Below are 21,601 nucleotides of genomic sequence, written 5' to 3' on the forward strand. Positions count from 1 at the left end.
AAGAAGGGTCGGCAGGACAGGGAGGGGACCTGGGAGAGGGCGGGGAGGGGCAGACAGGGGGTGCTGGTGGAATACAGAGGATACAGGGCCTGCCAGGATACAGGGAGGTGGGGGTGAATTGTCCTAAAGAGGATTCTCAGTACTATATGAGGACTGCCCAGAGCCTGTTTCCCTCAATGATGGGAGGCCCCAGCAGGAACTCCTTCCACACACCGAGTTCTTGTCTCTTTCCAACCATATGACCCCTGCCTCCTGCCACCCTCCATCCCTCAGACCCAGTCTGTCAGGCAGAGGCCAAGTCAGCATGAATGGGGCGTCCATCACCACCACTAAGGAGCAATGGAGCATTGGGGTTTGAAAGAGCACTGAGCGCTCACATTGGAAATGCAAAATAGAATTTGTCTAAAATGGTAGTAGACAATGTCTTCTCTTCAGTGTGATGAGACAGGCACTTTCCCTCTTTGCTATTCCTCTCAAAAATTCATTGTCCCAGTTGAAGCATGAGGAAAACATCAGACAATTCCCAATTGAGGAACATTCCACAAAACACCACCCAGTGCTTCACAAATTGGCTCATCAAGAACAAGGAGTCTGAGAATCTGTCAGAGCCAGGAGCAGCCTGTGGAGACGTGAGGACTAAGAGAGGTGTGGATCTCCCAGGTGGATTCCCAGAATAGAAAAGGATAGTAGGTCTCAAAATCAAAATAAAAAGGGCTGGGAATGTGGCTTGGTGGTTAAGCTCCCCTGGATTCAATCCCCTGTGCCAAAAATAAACGAATAAATAAAGACAGTAGGTAAAAACTAGGAAGCATTCATCATAAAGAAATGAGAAATGTGTGAGGAGATAAATAACCTGACTCAAACATTACTTAAAGCAAACACGGTATCAGACATTACATGGTACCCCGTTAACATGTACAACTTTCAATGTTTTATATATAAGTTGAAATTTCTTTAAATATGTATATCAAAAAGATATGGCCAAATATTTTTTAAACTAAGAAAATTCAGAAAAAGTATGCATACTTTTTCTGAATTTTCTTAGTTTAAAAAATATTTGTTAATAATAATGTATTTAACTAAATAAAAAATATTTAGTTAATAATAATGTATCAACATACCACAGTGGTATAAAAATGAATACAGGTGAAACCAGGTACTGGGCCTGTGAAATGGTCTGCACTCTCCTTGCATCTCTCCTGGAATCTAAAATTAATCTTAAAAGCAAAAAAAAAAAAAAAAGGCATTTCTAGAAAACAGTCTGCCAGCGAGGCCCCCATTCCAGGCCAACCCTCCCGGACTCCCCATGTGTCCTAGTTTCAGGACCCATCTCCCGTGTGCACCTGAAGCCCAGGGTCTGCAGTGGCACAGTGCATTTTGTTTGGGTAATCGGGTGTTTTAAATGGCAGTGTCAATCCATGAAAAAAAAAAAAAAAGCCACTTGAACTTTATTTTTTTTTAATTTTTATTATTGGTTGTTCAAAACATTACATAGTTCTTGATATATCATATTCCACATTTTGATTCAAGTGGGTTATGAACTCCCATTTTTACCCAATATACAGATTGCAGATTCACATCGGTTACACATCCACTGATTTACATATTGCCATACTAGTGTCTGTTGTATTCTGCTGCCTTTCCTATCCTCTACAATGCCCCCTCCCCTCCCCTCCCCTCCTCTCTCTCTACCCCCTCTACTGTCATTCATTTCTCCCCCTTGTTATTTTTTTCCCTTTCCCCTCACTTCCTCTTGTATGTAATTTTGTATAACCCTGAGGGTCTCCTTCCATTTCCATGCAATTTCCCTTCTCTCTCCCTTTCCCTCCCACCTCTCATCCCTGTTTAATGTTAATCTTCTTCTCATGCTCTTCCTCCCTACTCTGTTCTTAGTTACTCTCCTTATATCAAAGAAGACATTTGGCATTTGTTTTTTAGGGATTGGCTAGCTTCACTTAGCATAATCTGTTCTAATGCCATCCATTTCCCTGCAAATTCTATGATTTTATCATTTTTTAATGCAGAGTAATACTCCATTGTGTATAAATGCCACATTTTTTTATCCATTCATCTATTGAAGGGCATCTAGGTTGGTTCCACAGTCTTGCTATTGTGAATTGTGCTGCTATGAACATCGATGTAGCAGTGTCCCTGTAGCATGCTCTTTTTAGGTCTTTAGGGAATAGACCGAGAAGGGGAATAGCTGGGTCAAATGGTGGTTCCATTCCCAGCTTTCCAAGAAATCTCCATACTGCTTTCCAAATTGGCTGCACCAATTTGCAGTCCCACCAGCAATGTACAAGTGTACCCTTTTCCCCACATCCTCGCCAGCACTTGTTGTTGTTTGACTTCCTAATGGTTGCCAATCTTACTGGAGTGAGATGGTATCTTAGGGTGGTTTTGATTTGCATTTCTCTGACTGCTAGAGATGGTGAGCATTTTTTCATGTACTTGTTGATTGACTGTATGTCCTCCTCTGAGAAGTGTCTGTTCAGGTCCTTGGCCCATTTGTTGATTGGGTTATTCGTTTTCTTATTGTTTAATTCTTTGAGTTCTTTGTATACTCTGAATATTAGGGCTCTATCTGAAGTGTGAGGAGTAAAGATTTGTTCCCAGGATGTAGGCTCCCTATTTACCTCTCTTATTGTTTCTTTTGCTGAGAAAAAAACTTTTTAGTTTGAGTAAGTCCCATTTGTTGATTCTAGTTATTAACTCTTGTGCTATGGGTGTCCTATTGAGGAATTTGGAGCCCGACCCCACAGTATGTAGATCGTAGCCAACTTTTTCTTGTATCAGATGCCGTGTCTCTGATTTGATATCAAGCTCCTTGATCCATTTTGAGTTAACTTTTGTGCATGGCGAGAGAAAGGGATTCAGTTTCATTTTGTTGCATATGGATTTCCAGTTTTCCCAGCACCATTTGTTGAAGATGCTATCCTTCCTCCATTGCATGCTTTTAGCCCCTTTATCAAATATAAGATAGTTGTAGTTTTGTGGATTGGTTTCTGTGTCCTCTATTCTGTACCATTGGTCCACCCACCTGTTTTGGTACCAGTACCATGCTGTTTTTGTTACTATTGCTCTGTAATATAGTTTGAGGTCTGGTATCGCTATACTGCCTGATTCACACTTCCTGCTTAGAGTTGTTTTTGCTATTCTGGGTCTTTTATTTTTCCATATGAATTTCATAATTGCTTTATCTATTTCTACAAGAAATGCTGTTGGGATTTTGATTGGCATTGCATTAAACCTATAGAGAACTTTTGGTAATATCGCCATTTTGATGATGTTAGTTCTGCCTATCCATGAACAGGGTATCTTTTTCCATCTTCTAAGATCTTCTTCTATTTCTCTCTTTAGGGTTCTGTAGTTTTCATTGTATAAGTCTTTCACCTCTTTTGTTAGGTTGATTCCCAAGTATTTTATTTTTTTGAGGATATTGTGAATGGAGTGGTTGTCCTCATTTCCATTTCAGAGGATTTGTCGCTGATATACAGGAATGCCTTTGATTTATGTGTGTTGATTTTATATCCTGCCACTTTGCTGAATTCATTTATTAGCTCTAATAGTTTCTTTGTAGACCCTTTTGGGTCTGCTAGGTATAGAATCATGTCATCTGAAAATAGTGAACAGAAGTGGTGAGAGAGGGCATCCCTGTCTTGTTCCAGATTTTAGAGGGAATGCCTTCAATTTTTCTCTGTTCAGAATGATGCTAGCCTGAGGCTTAGCATAGATAGCTTTTACAATATTGAGGTATGTTCCTGTTATCCCTAGTTTTTCTAGAGTTTTGAACATAAAGGGATGCTGTACTTTGTCGAATGCTTTTTCTGCATCTATCGAGATGATCATATGGTTCTTATCTTTAAGTCTATTGATGTGGTGAATAACATTTATTGATTTCTGTATATTGAACCAGCCTTGCATCCCAGGGATGAATCCTACTTGATTATGGTGCACAATTTTTTTTATATGTTTTTGTATCCGATTCGCCAGAATTTTATTGAGGATTTTTGCATCTAGATTCATTAGAGATATTGGTCTGTAGTTTTCTTTCTTTGAAGTATCTTTGTCTGGTTTAGGAATCAGGGTGATGTTGGCCTCGTAGAATGAATTTGGAAGTTCTCCCTCTTTTTCTATTTCCTGGAATAGCTTGAAAAGTATTGGTATTAGTTCTTCTTTAAAGATTTTGTAAAACTCTGCTGTATACCCATCCGGTCCTGGGCTTTTCTTAGTTGGTAGTCTTTTGATGGCTTCTTCTATTTCCTCAATTGATATTGGTCTGTTTATGTTGCCTATATCCTCCTGACTCAATCTGGGTAGATCATATGACTTAAGAAATTTATCGATGCCTTCACTATCTTCTATTTTATTGGAGTATAAGGATTCAAAATAATTTCTAATTATCTTCTGTATTTCTGAAGTGTCTGTTGTGATATTGCCTTTTTCATCCCGTATGCTAGGAATTTGAGTTCTCTCTCTTCTTTTCTTCATTAGCATGGCTAAGGGTCTGTCGATCTTATTTATTTTTTCAAAGAACCAACTTTTAGTTTTGTCAATTTTTTCAATTGTTTCTTTTGTTTCAATTTCATTAATTTCAGCTCTGATTTTAATTATTTCTTGACTTCTTTTGCTGTTTTTTGCTCTTCTTTTTCTAGGATTTTGAGATGAAGTGTGAGATCATTTATTTGTTGGTTTTTCCTTTTTTTAAGGAATGAACTCCAGGCAATGAATTTTCCTCTTAAAACTGCTTTCATTGTGTCCCATAGATTCCGATATGTTGTGTCTGTGTTTTCATTAATCTCTAAGAATTTTTTAATTTCCTCCTTGATGTCTTCTATAACCCATTGATCATTCAGTAACCTATTGTTCATTCTCCAAGTGATGTATTCTTTTTCCTTCCTTCTTTTATCGTTGATTTTCAGTTCCATTCCATTATGATCAGATAGGATGCATGGTATTATCTCTACTCCTTTATATTGTCTAAGAGTTTCTGTGACATAATATATGATCTATTTTTGAGAAGGATCCATGTGCTGCTGAGAAAAAAGTGTAACTGCTTGATGTTGGGTGGTATATTCTATATATGTCAATTAAGTCTAGGTTATTAATTGTGTTATTGAGTTCTATAGTTTCCTTATTCAACTTTTGTTTGGAAGATCTGTCCAGTGGCGAGAGAGGTGTGTTGAAGTCTCCCATGATTATTGTATGGTGGTCTATTAGACTCTTGAACTTGAGAAGAGTTTGTTTGATGAACATAGCTGCACCATTGTTTGGGGCATATATATTTATGATTGTTATGTCTTGTTGGTGTATGGTTCCCTTAAGCAGTATGTAGTGTCCCTCTTTATCCCTTTTGATTAACTTTGGCTTGAAATCTATTTTATTTGATATGAGTATGGACACTCCTGCTTGTTTCCAAAGTCCATATGAGTGATATGATTTTCCCAACCTTTCACCTTCAGTCTATGTATGTCTTTTCCTATCAAGTGCGTCTCCTGTAGGCAGCATATTGTTGGATCTTTTTTTTTTTTTTTTTTGATCCACTCTACTAGCCTGTGTCTCTTAATTGGTGAGTTTAAGCCATTAACATTTAGGGTTATTATTGAGATATGGATTGTTCTTCCAGCCATATTTGTTTATTTATGTTACTTAACATGGTTTGTTTTTCCTCTTTGATTATTTTTTCCCTTTATTGTACTACCTCCCACTGTTGGTTTTCATTGTTATTTTCCATTTCCTCTTCCTGTAATGTTTTGCCGAGGATGTTTTGAAGAGATGGTTTTCTAGCTGCAAATTCTTTTAGCTTTTGTTTATCGTGGAAGGTTTTAATTTCATCTTCCATCCTGAAGCTTAATTTCGCTGGATACACAATTCTTGGTTGGAACCCATTTTCTTTCAGCATTTGAAATATGTTGTTCCAGGATCTTCTAGCTTTCAGAGTCTGTGTTGAAAGATCAGCTGTTATCCTGATTGGTTTACCCCTAAATGTAATCTGCTTCCTTTCTCTTGAAGCTTTTAAAATTCTCTCCTTATTCTGTATGTTGGGCATCTTCATTATAATGTGTCTAGGTGTGGGTCTCTTATGATTTTGCATGTTTGGCGTCCTGTAGGCTTCTAGGATTTGGGATTCTGTCTCATTCTTCAAGTCTGGGAAGTTTTCTCGTATTATTTTGTTGAACAGATTGCTCATTCCTTTGGTTTGGACCTCTATACCTTCCTGTATCCCAATGACTCTTAAGTTTGGTCTCTTTATGTTATCCCATATTTCTTGGATGTTCTGCTCATGGTTTCTTAAGAGTCTTGCTGAGCTGTCTATGCTCTTTTCAAGTTGAAATACTTTGTCTTCATTGTCTGATGTTCTATCTTCTAAGTGTTCTACTCTGCTGGTAATATTCTCATTTGAGTTTTTAAGTTGGTTTATTGCTTCCTGCATTTCTAGGATTTCTGTTTGTTTGTTTTTTATAACCTCTATTTCCCTGTATAGTTGATCTTTTGCTTCTTGGATTTGTTTATGTAATTCATTGTTGAAGTGATCTTTCATTGTCTGATTTTGCTGTCTAATGTCTTCCTTGAGACTCCAGATCATCTGAAGCATGTAAATCCTGAATTCTTTATCTGACATTCCATCTGCTGCAGCTATTACCTCTTCTAAGGTTGAGTTGACCTGCATTGCTTGTGGTCCTTTCTTTCCTTGTCTTTTCATACTGCTCGCGTTTCTTTCTGCTTGGTGAAACTGTTGTGTTATTGAATTTCCCCCCTATATATTCATATTGCTCTTGTATAGTTGCAAAGTCTCCCTTGCAGGGGCGGGCGGCGGCTGTGCTCCTCCTCCAATTGGGGTCATCTTTCAACTAGGCTAACTCATCAGCCCTGGTTCACCACCTGTAACAAAGAACCACAGCGATGCCAGAGGTTAGAGTGGTGGAAAACTCGTGGGGGCGGGTGGATAAAAAGCGGTGTTTGGGAATGCTGTAGTGTCACTCAATTTTCTATAAACCTAAAACTTCTCTTAAAAATAGTCTATTTCCACGTGCCCTGACACACACCTTTAACCCCAGTGGCCCCAGAGGCTGAGGCAGGAGGATCTCTAGTTCAAAGCCAGCCTCAGCAACTTAGCAAAGCCCCAAACAACTCAGCAACACCCTGTCTCTAAATAAAATACAAAAAGGAGCTGGGGGTGTGGCTCAGTGATTAAGCTTCCCTGGGTTCAATCTTGGTACCAAAAAAAATTAGTCTATTAGTTTAAAAAATGGAAAAGGCAGCGTCACTAGGCACCTGCATTGCCCGGGCGGGAGAGGCAGCCCAGCCTTGTGCCCTGTACCTGGCGTCCTCTAGGTGTTCCCTTGCACCCTGTGTATCTGCCAACCTCTGTCCCCATCCAGAACTCCTCCCTGAAACCCCAGGCCTCCACAAAACATATCTGAAAGCCCAGCACAGAGGACAGAGCCCCCGGGTATTGTTGTGGCCTGTGAGGACAATTCCCCCACAGCCCAGAGGCTAGAGCCCCCTCTCCTAGGGCCAGGAATACCCTGTTCAGCCCATAGGAAGCCCCGGCTCTTTTTTCTGTTGCTTCACAGACAGTGAAATGAGGGTGGGCTGAGGTGTCGGGACGGTTCCAATGAGCACCCACCTGGCCCGGGGTTATAAGGTAAGAAATCGGCCGTGCCTGCCAGGAAATCCCTGCACCCTGGCTTTCCACAGTTCACCTGGGACCACCCGCAGGAGCTCTTCTGTGAGTCTCCCAGAATCCCACTCCTGGGCTCCCATGCCCTGATGGCTGGGGAGGTGCCCAGAGGACGGCTCTCAGGTGGGGCCTGGGGCCTTGTCACCTGCACTGGCTGCTGGTGCTCTGCTTGAGAACTGTGACCCTCAGCAGAGAAGTGTCCTAACCAGCGTTTCAGACACCGTGAGGGTCAGCTCCCCACAGTCCCCACCCACCACGGTAGTTTGAGTACAGGATAGTTTGAGGACAGGTGAGTGGGAAGGTCACATAGAGAGGAGAGAGGACAGTGTCCCTGCTGGAGGCTGGAGGGGGAGAAGACTTGGCTCAGTCTCTGACTCAGAAGCCACTGCCACTGGCTCAGAATGGTGGCAATAAAGAGCCCACGAAGCTCCACCCAGAGCCGAGGCGGGAAGAGACCCTGTCCTGGGGCAGCTCACTCTGAACAGCCAGCCAAAGAGGACCCCCAGCAGCTGGCATGGCCCTCCTCTTACGGTAATGACACCCACTGTCACTTGCTGAGGCCCTCATGGCCAGGCACGGAATGACTGTGCAGTGTCAGAATTGTTCCCCATTTAGTAGTTGAGAAAATCAGGCTCAGGGAGATTAAATAACTTGCTCAGGGCCACCCAGCCAATTAGCAGAGAGACCAGGACTAAAGCCAGGCCTGTCCGAGTCTCGTCACTGTCCTCACTTCTGACACCAGTTTTGTTTAGCATTAACGACTGCCCCCAGGGGCAAGCGTACAGTGTGCCTAGTAGACTTGTCACTTTCTCATCCACATCTTGAAATATTTCACACAAACTAATATCCTGCCGGGCCAGGCCCCGGCTGGGGGCCTCACTCCTTCAAGGTGTCCCCACCAGCTGATTTCCCGAAGGGGCCAGGACTTTCAAAGAGCCATCCTGTATGTCCCTAGAAGGTGGCCTTTGAAGAACTGGGAAGCCACACTCCCTGTCACTGGCTCCTCGCCATTTCAGTGAGAAACTCTGAATTCAGCTCCCTCATTTTACAAATAAAGAAACCAAGGCCCCAGAAAAGAATGGGATTCTTTTTAACTGTGTCGTTGAGACAGAGCTTCAAACTCCACATCTAGTGGCCAGACCCCTCCGTCCTTCCCGTCCTCCACCCTGCTCTCCCTGCCTGTCCCCTTCTGCTGCGCTCCTTGTCCCCTTCCTTCTCTTGCAGCCCTCCCTTCACCCCCACCTTTCCTTCCCTTCTCCTTCCTTCTTCCTGAGCATCTTGCCCTTTGGCCCGCTCCCTGTTGGCCACTCTGTACAGCTTGGCCATTCGTCCATTCTGCGGCCACCTTTGCAGGCCGTGGTGGGGCAGGTCTAAGCACCAGCCCCAGGGCTTGGCCTCCTGGCTTCTGCCCCTCGCCAGCTTCCTCCTCGCCTGCGTGGGGCCTGCTCTGCTAGCCATTCCTGGGTGTCCCCTAGGTATTCCAAGACCTCTCCTGGGCATGCTCGCCGAGAGACCCTGGACCCTGCCGTTGAGGGCCTCGGGCTTCCAAGGCGTCACCTCCGAGGAGTTTGATCACTAAGATTTTGACAAAGGGACTCTGCCACAGCAGCCCAGCCTTGGGCAAGGCAGCTCCCCACTCTGCGATTCCCTGGCCTCATCTGTAAATCGCACCAGGGTCGCTCTACATTATCCTTCCACGAGCAGATGAACATTCAGCGCCATTAAAGAGTTTCTGCAAAGAGAGCAAGAGCCCAGCGACTGTGTTCACCTGAACTCCATGGCGGCTGTTCTCTACACGCTCTTCAGGCCAGTGAGCTGGTCCTCCCGCCAGCTTCCAAAAGCCCAGCGTCCAGGTCCTGAGGGCTGACCATACTAAATGCCCTGGCAACCCAAGAAGCCTAAGTATCATCAACATTGCTTATTAATTTTTTTTTTTTTTACTGCTCCAATCAACGTGAGGGAAACTTTATTGAGAACCCAAGGCCATGCATGGGGCTTGGACAGGAGGCCACCCTTTGGGGAAAGGAGCCAGTGGAAGGGCTTTATTTGACCTTCTTGGGGCGGAGGTTGTTGGTGTGGCCAACTTTTACTTGCAGCAGCTGACAGCACGGGGGTGCAGGTGGGCTTAACGCTTGTGACAGATCATCTTGTCACAGCTGTACTTCTGGGCAAGTGCACAGGGAAGGCTCAGTGATGCCACCTCGCAGGTGAAGCGCCAAGTGCAGGTGGACTTTCTGGAGGTTGTGTCCTGAGAGTGCAGCTGTCCTCCAGCTGGTCAGGTGCGATGCCCTCCTTGTCTCGAATTTTGGCTTTGACATTCTTGATGGCATCACTGGGCTCAACGTCGAGGGTGATGGTCTTGCCTGTCAGGGTCTTCACAAAGATCTGCATCTCTGCATCCACTCAGGAGCCTCGTTGAAGAGAAAGAGTGGTTTATTAATTTTTATTAAGGAGATAATTCATTCTGATAGCTGATATGCTCCCTTTCCAGGAGAGAGAGCATGAGAAATGAATTCAGTGTCAAAGGCTTGCTGGACAAACAGGGCAGAGGTCATCTGTGGCACACTCCTGAGGGTCAGGAAACTGAGCCCTGGCCCCCAGGGATACTCCAGCAGTTTAGGAGGTGGGGAGTCGCTCCCTCAGGAGCCCCAGGCCTGCACATAGTGCCATGTGTCCTCCTGCAGGACATGGCTGGCCTCTGCAGGGGGTGCTGCATGTCCCCATCTGCCTCGGTGCCATCACACCCTTCTGCCCTGCCCTCATCCATTTCTCCTCCTCTTCTACCCACTCCTGACCCTCAACAATTTGACATCTGTAAACTCCCCCTGGAATCTACAAAGACTCCACTGGAAGCCATGGAGCCCATGAGCCATTTGTGTACCAATGACTTGGTCTTGCAGACTTGCTACACTTTCTGCACTGACCTTGGCCTGCTGTAATTGAAACACCTGCAAGATGAAAAGCCCTTTCTCCTTCCCTTCGCCAGGCTGGCACCAGAAACCCCTCGGAAGCCCTGGGAACTGGCCAGTGTTCTCCAAAGGCAAACGTGCACAGCCTGCCACCTTGTGGCTGCCTCCAGTCCTGCAGCAGCCCTCGCCCGACACAGCACAGACCCAGCTTCTCCCAGGCGCCCCAGGGAGACTCCAGACTGCTAGGAAATGAGCACTAGGGGGAGGAGCGGGGACCGGGCTCTGATTTTCTTCCTGTTTATTTGACCCACTGTCCTGAGTCCAGAGTAAGAGCCCTGCTACTGGCTGAGGTTGGAGAGGGTAGAAGAGGAGCTGGGCAGTGTCTCCACTCACCTGTGGGACACCTGGGTCATCAGGCCTGCAGATGCCTTGGACTGACCATGCAGGCTTGGCAAGGCCAGCTCACCTGTCTGTCCTTGGCCTGACACTCAGCCTGAGCCTCCCCAAGTGTGTCCCATGTGACTTCTTGGTCTCTTTGAGCTCTGCTATCGTCTCTACACAGGACCATCCCAGAGCAAGGAAGAGAATTCCATCTCCAGGGGCTTACAGCACAGCTTAGAGCAGGGCAGAGTAACTAGAAAAACTGGCCCTCACCTCGTCTGCACCCAGGAGGGGCCCTGATTTCCACTGTCTGCAGCCAGGAATCCAAGGCAAGCCACACACATCAGGCCACCATGGTAAAGGGGCCCAGTGCACCTGACGAGCCGTCAGATATGACTTCTCACTCCAGGAGCACAGAGTCAGCAGCTGAGGCCCCCTGGGGTGGTCACTGTGGCCAGGGGAAAGCCAGTGTGGAGCTAGCAGTCGAGAGCTCAGGCCTGGGCCTCGCAGTCATGATGAGGTCCAGATGCTGCCACCTACTGGAATTTCCCTAGCTTCGCCCTACACCTCAGTTTTCTCATCTGTGAATTAGGATAATGACATCCTCCTCTTACCACTGAGAGGACTGAATGGCACGGCAATTCCCGAGCACCCTCTCAAGGCCTGGCCTGTAAGCAGTGACAGTCTTCACTGCCTGTTGTTCACCTTCTACGGCCAACACATGGTTTGCCACAACAATGAAATCAGTGTTCAGCCACCCAAGACAGGATTCTTGGCACTTAGCCACGTCTATAGCAAAATCCCAGAGCTTGGGTTGGCTCATTTGGGTTTTGTTGTTGTTATTGTGGTTGTTTGGTTCTTCTTTTGGGGTTTGGGGTTTTGGGTTTTGGTTTATGTGTGTGTTTGTGTGTGCATGTGGAGGGTACTGCGGATCGAACCCAGGGATGCTCTACTACTGAGCTACACTCCCTTTTCTTTTTATTTTATTTTTTATTTTTGAGACAAAGTCTCACTGAACTGTCAAGGTTGGCCTCAAACTTGCCAGCCTCTCGCCTCAGCCTCCCAAGTGGTTGAGATCATTGCTGTGCACCCCTGTGCCCAGTTCATTTGTTTTCCAATGAACGTTTGTTTTTCACAGTTCTTGAGGCAGGGAAGCCCAAGACCATGGCATTGGCAATTTTGGTGTCTGGTAAAGACCCTCACATAGGAAAAAGGGCCAGTGCTTCTGATATTTCCTTTATAAAGTCACTAACCCCATTCATGAGGGCTTTCTCTGATCTCAGAGGCCCGGCCTCCTGATCCCATCCCCCTGGGGCCGGTTCCACATAGGAACTCTATGGCACAGCAGATCTGCTCCTGCTGAGGGCCCCCTTCCTGGCTGGCCACACCTCCTCCTCGTAGTGTCCAGGGAGAGACTCAGGCCGAGTGCTCTGGCCTCTCCCTCCCTCCTCATAAGGACACTAACCCCATCTTGAGGGCCACCTTCAAACCTCACCCAAACCTAATTACCCCCCAAGGCCCCACCTTTAAACGCCATTACACTGGGGAGTGGGACCTCAACATAGGAATGTGGGAAGGACATGCAGTTCACAAAAGCTGCTGGATATAAACAACGTAAACCCTGCATTCTCTTCTTTTTTTTTTTTTTTTTAAGAGAGAGGGAGAGAATTTTTTTAATATTTATTTTCTAGTTTTCGGTGGACCCACCATCTTTATTTTATTTTTATGTGGTGCTGAGGATCGAACCCAGCGCCCCGCGCAGGCCAGGCGAGCGCGTGACCACTTGAGCCACATCCCCAGCCCCTGCATTCCCTTCTTATCCCCTCTAACTTTGGCTTTTGTCGGTTTTTGCAGTGTCGTGAGTGCCAGAAAGGTCTCGCCCTCGCCCTGCCCCAGCCCGCGCAGCCCGGAGCAGAGCAGCACTGGCACCTGGCTGGAAGGCAGGTTGGTGGCCTCCCTCCCTCTCGATGCCTGTGACGGCCTCTGCAGTAAAAGTCACATTCTCTTCCCCCAAAGCCGCCCAGATGGAGCCCAGGGCTGGCCCCCGTCCTGTCCCCTGGGGATCCCATGGAATCTCTCATGCTTTCTGATTCTCAAAGCTGGGGAGTTCTCTCCCAGGGCACCGGGTCCTTGTCCAGCAGAGGTGCTTCAAGTTCCTTGTGAAGAATGTACCTGAAGTCACACAGGAAAGAGGAGCCAGCCCGCGGGCAGTTCCAACCAAACCCACCAGGCCCTCTGCCAAAGCAGAGCCGGCCGCCTGGCCCCAGCCAGAAGCCTTTTGCTTGGGGACTGAACAGAGTTGCTAAGGCTCCTGGCCTGAGTGCTCTTGGTGGCCTTGACTACAGCGCCCGCTCACCTGGCAGGCCTCTTCCTCTCCCAGAGCTCGCGGAACCCCACCATGGTCCCTCCCCTCCCGAACCCAGGATGGCCAGCAGCTCCTGCTACAGGGCCCCTCGCTGAGCGGCAGCTGGAATCCCCACACCCAGAACCACTCGTGATCATGGCCTTGTTAACAGCCCTCCTGGCCTTCTAAGGCAGTGGTGCCAGTGGTGGAGTGACGGGTGTCAGGCTGAGGATTGGCACAGCCAGGGGAGTGTGCTACTCTGACTTTTCTTAGAGCAATCTAGAAGTCCGAATGGAGAGAGAGGAGGGGAAGGGTGCAGACCTCCCTCCCTTTATAAGGGATTCCCTGAAAATCCCACACGAGCTTCTGCTCACGAACCTCCCTGGCCACACAGAGCTGCAAAGGATTCTGGGGAGGCGAGCTTTTTTTTGTACTTAGCTAAACATGGTTCTGTTTTTTGGGGAGACACAGGAGAATTATGGATCTCGGCCTTGGGGGCAACTAGCTAGACCATGGTGGGGGCGTGTATATGTATTGGGGGGACATTCTTAAAGATGTCACATCTAAGAAGAGAGCTGGGTAAAAGGAGGTTGGTTTGGGAAAGTCCAGGATGAGGACAGGTGTGGAGGTGAGGGATGGAGACAGAGGTGGAGGGAGAGGAGATAGCGAAGGCAAAGGCCCTGAGGCTGGGTGGGGCTTCACATATTCAGTAGCAGAAAAAAGGAAGAGGGTCAGGGTGGCCCCAGGGTCGTGTGGGGGCACAGTGGGTGGGAGATCCAAACACCCGCAGGACCTGGAAGGTCACTGGATAGAGTTTGAATTTTACTCCAAAAGTCATGAGAGGAGTCTAAGCCAGGGAGTGCATGACCCAATGTGCTGATAAAAGGACAGGAGTGGCTGTGCAGAAGGTGGGAGGGAGGGAGAAGGAGGCAGGCTGTCACACGCACCTGGTGAGAGTTACTCCCCACAAATGGGAACACATTTTGGAAAATTGAATGCTGAGTCCCACCATAAGGAGTAGTAAAGTGCGACATGTCACTGTCCCCAGCATCCCTGAGAAGACAACTTCGTCCGTCCCTCTCACCGGAGACAGCCAGACGGACTCTGACATCCTGGCATTCCTCAAGGCCAGGCAGAACATTTTGCAGAAGAAATGTAAGTGCTCCCCAGGGCCCAGGGCCCACTCTGCTCACCAGCATGGGGGCGGCATGGGGAGGCTGGAGTGGACAGCCCAGTGGGAAGGCAGCAGGAAGCATCCTGGGCTGGGCCCTTCCCACGTGCTGGCCTCTGCTTCCCCCTGGAGAAGGGACGAGAATGGCCCAAACAGGCCCGAGTGCAGCAGAGCCCACTTGGCAGAGCCTCTCCCTCTCCAGGCCTTCCGCTCCGTTTGTTCCTTGTCCCTGAAGGCGGCTCTCTCTCCTGCCCAGCCTTCTCCAAACAGGAAGGGCCTGAGCGATGCGTGGTGGTTTGTGGAATCCCCGGCTGGAACTCTCGCTCTCCTCCTGGAGCGTGGTTCTTGCCAACAAGTGTGGATGTAAACACCACTTGAGGGCCCAGGCCCCAGGACACTGCATCAGTCATGGAGGAAATATGTGTGGCGTGTCAGACGACAGGAAGACAAGGAGAAGGCCCTTCCTGGCCCTTGTCACTGGCCTGCCCCCTTCCTCTCAGCAGCTGACCATCTCCATCTGCTGTGGACAGGCCACTTCTCCTGCATTCCATGCCCCAGGGACAAGGCCCAGGGCCTCCTGCTCCAGCCCTGCACTTAGTCTTAGCCTTACCCCATAATCCAAAGGCTCCTAGGCAGGCTCAGCATTGCCTTCCCATGCCAAAGGAGCCCCGCCTTGACAGTGTGTGTGTTACTGTAACAAAATACCTGGGACTGGGAAACTTAATAAAGAAAAGAGATGCATTCTACTTACAGTTACAGGACATGGCACTCGCATCAGCTCAGCTGTGGGGAAGACCTCATGGTGGACGGGAGTGACAGGGAGGGCTCACACACAAGGCCCAGAGCCAGAGTGACTCAGGAGTCAGGTTTGTCTATAGCAACTCGTCTCAAGAACTAGCTCAAGGCCCCCAGAACTGCCTTACTCCCTGCTGAGGGCACACCCAGGACCTACGGGCCTCCCCCGAGGCCCCACTCCCAGCATGGCCACGCTGAGAGCAGGCCTCCAACACATGGACCTGTGCAGACTCAAACCACAGCAGCGGGACAGGAAAGGCTTGGCTCTCGTGGCTCACACCTGCTCAGAGGCCGCCTCAGCTGCTGCACTGCTCTCTATGGTTTGCACATGTCACAGCACCACAGCCCAGGTCGGCCTTTGCCATCCTCTCCAGGAGCAAGCGGGCACCCTCACTGGGCACCAGCCTGCTTCCTGTGCTGCCTTTGCCACCAGGAAGAGCGGCACTGGCACCTCATCAGGTCTTTTCTGAGGCCTGTGACAGCCCAACACTGCCACCAACTTGCTGTGACATCTTCACCTTCTCTCATCCCCAGCTTCCTTGTCTAAAAAAGAGAAGAAAATCATACTTGGTGATCTCGAAGGCCCCATCGGTGCCTAAAATACTGTGATGATATATGTCGGGCACTGAACAACAGTGAGCAGCCAGTCGGTCAACAAACACTATTTATTAGGCACCTCCTGTATGCCAGGTTCTACTGCTAGTGCTGGGACGACACCAGGAAAAGTCGAGTCCCGCCCTGGAGAACTGACATTGTGGGGGTGCAGGAGATAAGCAATGAGCGCGTCAACAGACAGAGGAGGTGATGTGAGACAGTGTCGTGGACAGCAGCTCAGAAGACTGTAGGTGGGAAGGCCTCTCAGGAGAAGAGAACCCTAAACTCGTGGCTGAATAATAAGGACAGCAGCCATGTGACATTCTGGAGCCGCAGTCCAAGCAGAAGGGCAGAAGGTGGAAAGCCTGGGAGGGAAGGAGGCGTGAGGGCTGGAGGGCAGGAGCCGCGCAGGGCCATGTTATCCAGGTACGCGGGAGCCCCCTGGGGGGGTTGTGACCATGGGAGTGACGGGATCTGAGAGACGCCTGAGAAAGCTTGCCCTGGCCACCATGCAGACCAGGAGTCGACCCGCTACAGGCGACGACTGTAAAGGTGCAGGCAAGGGGCGAGAGCCACCAGGAGACTGGACACGAGATGGAAGGGGAAACGGAAGTCAGGCATCTCCTGCACTTTCCATCTGCGCAGCTAAGAGGATGGTGGAGCCATTTATTGGAACGTGAGAGGCGAGGGGATGTCAGAGGGAAGGGCGGGAGCCTTACCAAATTCCGGTGGGCTACCACTGACATCCCAGAGGAGACGTGGAGGAGGCCGCAGAGCACGAGGCGCTCAAGAGAGAACCAAGGCTAGAAGAAGAAACAGGAAGCCATCATGCCTGGAAGTGCTTAGAGCAGGAGGCGGGCCGGGGTCTCCTCTGAGGAGTGCGCAGAGCTGTTCCCATTGCTAGGGAACTGCCTGGGGAGCCCCAACCCTGCAAGGTGGGGAGGAAGCTGAGACCCCGAGAAGGCACCTCCAGGGTCTGAGCAGGGACAGCAGGCGAGAGGTGTGTGGCCTCAGGAGGTCTGCAGAAGAAGGGCTTCCAAGGAGAGATGCTTATAGTGTCCACTGTGCTGAGAGGCTGAGGGAGGAAGGGCAGGTGTTGACCACTGGCTCTTTGGAATGTCACAGACAGTAGTTGTGGGACCTGGGTGTGGTGAGGAAAGAATGGAGGGGAGGAAGCTGAGGCAGTGAGCAGAGGCAACCCCCCAGGGAGGCCAGCTGAGCGGAGGACAGAGGGGTAAGGCTGGAGCTAAGGGAGGCAGGAGGCCAGGGGTGGGTCTTGCTCACTGTAAGTGGCGACCAGGAAGACATGTCAAGGAGTGGCCAGTGGGGAGAGGAGCGGGTGCTGTGGGGAACAGGGGAGACTTGCTGGAGAAACTTCCCTGAGAAAGTGAGCAGAGGCGGTCTCCGGGTCATCAGGAGGAAGGGGCCGCCATTGGATTCCCCTTGGTCCCAGACTCCAGAGGTCAACCCCCATCCCTCCCCGCAAGAGGCCTGCAAGTGAGCAGTCAAGTTCACATCAGGGAGATGTAACCCAGCTCTCTTAGAGGAACAGGTGCAAACCCAAGGTCTCTGTCAGGATGGCGTCTTCCTGGGGCACTGACCCTGACCGTGCAGACACTGCAGCCGGGGGCACATTCATCAGAACCTCGATGGCGAATTGACATTTGTGGTCCTTCAAGTTACCTGACCTCATCTGATGCTCGCCACACTCCTACGCGGCATCCAGAGCCCAGATACCTTCCCCCTTTGACCACAGGAGACAAAGACATTTCGAAGTCAAAGAACCTGCCCAAGCAACCCAGCTAGTGCCTGGCAGAGGCAGGGTAGCCCAGGCTGCTGCTCTCTGCACTGCGCTATGGGGCCTCAAAAAGTTACCGCCACCAAGATGTGCCACTCTGCTACAGGGAGTTGACCTCTTGTCCTCAAGAAGAGGGACCAGGATGGGTGCAGGGGTGACTGTGCCTCCAGCCACCCTGTAGCCGGGAAGTAATTCATCCAAACAAACAAAAATCCCAGGATCCAATTTTCAGTCTTAAAAGGAAAAAATATACAATGATTCTGGTTTCTAAGTGACAAAGGGAGATGAGGGGGTGATGAGGAGCCCCTTGCCCGCAGTCAGGACGAAGGCCAGCAGGTGGCCCAGGGCCCACCGCCCAGCGCTGCACACGCGGCCCACTTATCAGGCCACCCTGCCAGGCAACACGGAGCCCAGGCGGCACCACAGCCAAAGCAAACACTCCCCTGCCCTGGGCCCCACTCTTAATTTAGCGTGCAGCGCTGTCATGGCTTCTTCAGCCGTGCTCATTACCGGGAATTTGTGACTGTGGGCTGGGAGCAGGAGCCCAGAGAGGGCGATTTAACACGAGCCCCTCCGCTCACAGGCTTCACCAGCCGCGGGATGAATAGACTTGATTTAGGATTCGGGGAAACGCTGCAGAGCACTTTAAATCCCTGCCAGGGGCACGTGAGGACAGGTATATGTGCCCCACAAGGGGCGTTAGTCATCCAGAGTCAAATCTGCCGCTTGCAACTGCCAAGGATGGTTTTTACGTCTGAGGAAATGAGATTAACCCCTTCCTAGAGCCCCCTTAATTCCTGAGTGTGGACATATTTCCACCCAGAAAGGAACCATGTGGTGACCAGATAACCTCAAGCCCCTCTTCTCCCAAGGTGACAGGAGGAGGCCTGCCAGGGGTCTCCAAGTCCTCGGGGAAAACTTCAGCTCTTGCCTGTGTCCAGGAGTCTTGGGGAGTGAAAGAGCAGGGGACAGGAAGGAAGGAACCTCAATTCAAACCTCTCTACCCTGTGTGGCCTTGGGCAGTCCCCACCCCTCAGTGTCTGTCACATACAGACTCTACCTTGCCCGGTGGGAGCCCCTCCAGAGATAATGCCCACATCAGTCTCCCAGGAACCGCCAAGCTCCGGAGAGTTCGCAGGGACCAGGCCTCTCTGTGAGGACCGGTCCCACACCCAAGAGTGTGACTTTTTTTTAATGGTGTGTCTGTGGCAGTGCCCTCCTGGGAACACGCAGTAAATCCAAATCCCAATACAAAATGAGAGCTCTGTCACTTGATCTCAGGGAGCAAATGAAAGGAATGGCTTGCTGTCTGTGCTCATGAGGAGCTGTGTCCTGGGGTGCCACATGCTCCCAGCCCTGTTCTGTAGCACTCCTTCCCCACCCCAGTCCCTGCTGCAAGTGCCCGTGGAGGTCGGGGACTGTCCTGGGTGGGGACCGGCTCAGACTCCTGGTTAACTAATCCTGGCCCCGTGCTCGTCAGTGCGCAGGGGAAACGTCAGGCCTCAGGCCTGATCGGTCCCTACGTGCCCCGTGGTGCCTAGTTCTGCCCCCACCAGTCCTTGGACTAGAGACAAAAGCAGTGGGTTTCCACCCTGGCTGGGCATCAAACTCACCGGGGCCCACCCCTAGAGATCCTGAAACAGTGAGGAGGTGTGTGGCCTGGGCATCAGGATCACCAAGGCTGCCCAGAAGTCCCCATGGTGCAGCAGAGCCAAGAGCCACACGTCCAGAGTGACTGGGTCCACCACCTTCCTCCGCTCTGCCTGCCTACTCTCCCTTCCCATTCTAGGATCCCATTAGGACAGGTCAGATGCCTTAAAAATGAGGCCAGCTGGGCCTTGCACACAGCATTGGACCTGCAGGACCAGGACTTGTGGCCTTAGTGTTCTCATCCTCTTCCTTCCACACCTCCCATGAGCAGCGGGCCACTGAGAATCTGTCTTCTCCAGTATCAGGCAGTCCAAGCCCACACTCTCTGCCCACTGCCAGGACCCCTGGCCACACCTGGAAGCTGCGTCTGCCTGCTCACCTGTTTCCCGACAGGCCTCACCCCTCAACCTCCCTAACCTCCAATTGTGTAAAAAGCATTCTATTCACTTCTTCACCTAAGGAGCCCATAAATTCCCCGTTGCTCTTATCGTATTAGCCAAACTTTAAGCAGATAAGCTGCCTATAACTCACACTTTACGTGACAGTAAATCTAAGGATTTTGTTAAAGTACAGATTCTGATCCTGTAAGTCTGGGATGGAGCCCCAGACCACATCCCTTAACAAGCTCCACAGGGATCCCAGTGCCTGTGGTCCATGGACCACGCTTTGAGAAGCAAAGAGCCAAACTAGCTTCCTTGCTTTGTCCAGGAATCCTCTGCTCTGGCCATCAGGACATGAGGAATGTGAGGCCAGAAGAACTGAGGTGACTTACCCAAAGTCATAACACACATTGGGGACCATCCTGGCTGGAGCTCAGGGCCTACAGTTCCCAATCCAGTAAGCCTTCTCCGTAACCAGCTACAGGAGGTGGCAGGACGAGGGTCACATGGCCAGGAGGCACCATCTTGAAATAACGTAATGTCTTCAGCAAAAAGCAAGGAGGGACTCTCTCGGGGACTGAGAAGGGCATCAGTGAGAACCATGAAGTTGGGAAAGTTAATGTGGGTGTGTTAATGGTTTGGATATGAGGGGTCCCTCAAAAGGGCCTGAGTTAATGCAGGAGTATTCAGAGGTAAAATGGTTACATTATGAATGTCACCTCCAGCTGTCACCTAGTCAGTCCCTCCTAATTTGAATGGACTAATTGGGTGGTAACTGTGGGCAGGTGGGGCATGGCTAGAGGAGGTGGGGCCGTATGGGCTGCCCTGGAAGAGAGCCACTGCCTCGAGGCCCTTCCCCCCTCTCTCAGCTTCCTGGTGGCCATGAGCTGGCAGCTTTCCTCTGCTGGCCCTGGCCCCTGAGGGGCTGCCTCACCTTGTCCCAGAGCAATGAGTTGACCCAGCACAGACTGAGCCTCTGCAGCCATGAGCCAAAAATAAACCTTTCCTCCTCTAAGTTGTCCTTATCAGGTATTTTGGTCACAGTGACGAAAAGCAGCCCAACACAGAGTTCCAGCTCGGAGATGAAGTTCTGTGAGGCAGGACACAGCCCCCGGGGGAGTGGCCCACAGTCCTCCCCCCACCCCTTCATTGCTGTGCCTCAGGCACAGCCTAACCTAGAGCATCCTGTCTCCTTCCAGGTCTGGGAAGCAACTGATTTTCTGAGGAGAGTCCAGCCACGTGCTGCCTCAAGAATGAAGTGCAGACAGAGTCACGGCCTCTTGCTTGTGGCTGGGAGCAGCTGATGAACTTGAACCCAGCGGAGGGGAGCTGTGTTTCTTTAGGGATGGTGTTCTGGGGGCGGTCAGAGACGCTGGGCCAGGGCTGCAGGTGACATCCTTCCTGTGGTTGCTGGAGCGGCCGGCAGAGCCAGGTAATGCCGGGAGCTGCTGGCAGGATGAGGCTTCAGCTCGCTCTCAGTGACGTCACGCGTAGATGACGACAAACCTTTGAGATTATGAGATCATAACGTAGTGGCAAGGGAAGCCCACCGTGGTATGATGTGGGGGATAATAATTAGTTCATTTTAGCTTTTACCAGCCCACTGGCCTGGCCTGTCCCCTAATTTAGAAGCCCAGGAGTGGCTACGGGCGATCCAGGCAGGACTTGGGAGCCCCAGGCAAGGCAGTGCATGGCAGAGCACCTTGATGGCCTCTCTATCTGAGTGGACAGCTCTCAAGATCTGAGAGAGGGCAGCTCGCGCACCACAGGACTCAGCCTCCACCCAGCCACTTGGGGCTTTGCAGGATTTGAGCCAAACTCCCTGTTCACACAGGGAAAGCATGGCTGCCAGGGTCTTGTCTCAGTGAACCCGCCCAGCACTCCAGGCACTGGCA

The 21,601-nt window shown here is 50.0% G+C and overlaps 1 protein-coding gene and 1 pseudogene across 1 annotated transcript in view; one reads left to right on the top strand and one right to left on the bottom strand.

Annotated features, from left to right (window-relative positions):
* Kif6 (kinesin family member 6) overlaps positions 1-20,983 on the top strand; it is a 380,879-nt gene extending 359,896 nt beyond the window's left edge. Inside the window, 4 exon segments of the mRNA XM_027943549.2 lie at positions 12,113-12,163; positions 12,829-12,918; positions 14,367-14,473; positions 20,906-20,983. Of these exon segments, the coding sequence (XP_027799350.2) occupies positions 12,113-12,163; positions 12,829-12,918; positions 14,367-14,473; positions 20,906-20,922 (265 nt within the window). The 3' untranslated portion in view covers positions 20,923-20,983.
* Positions 9,727-10,078, bottom strand: LOC114099408 (ubiquitin-ribosomal protein eL40 fusion protein-like; annotated as a pseudogene).
* Positions 20,984-21,601: the final 618 nt, after the last annotated feature.

The sequence above is a fragment of the Marmota flaviventris genome, chromosome 6, assembly GCF_047511675.1.
Source record: "Marmota flaviventris isolate mMarFla1 chromosome 6, mMarFla1.hap1, whole genome shotgun sequence".
Lineage (NCBI taxonomy): Eukaryota > Metazoa > Chordata > Mammalia > Rodentia > Sciuridae > Marmota > Marmota flaviventris.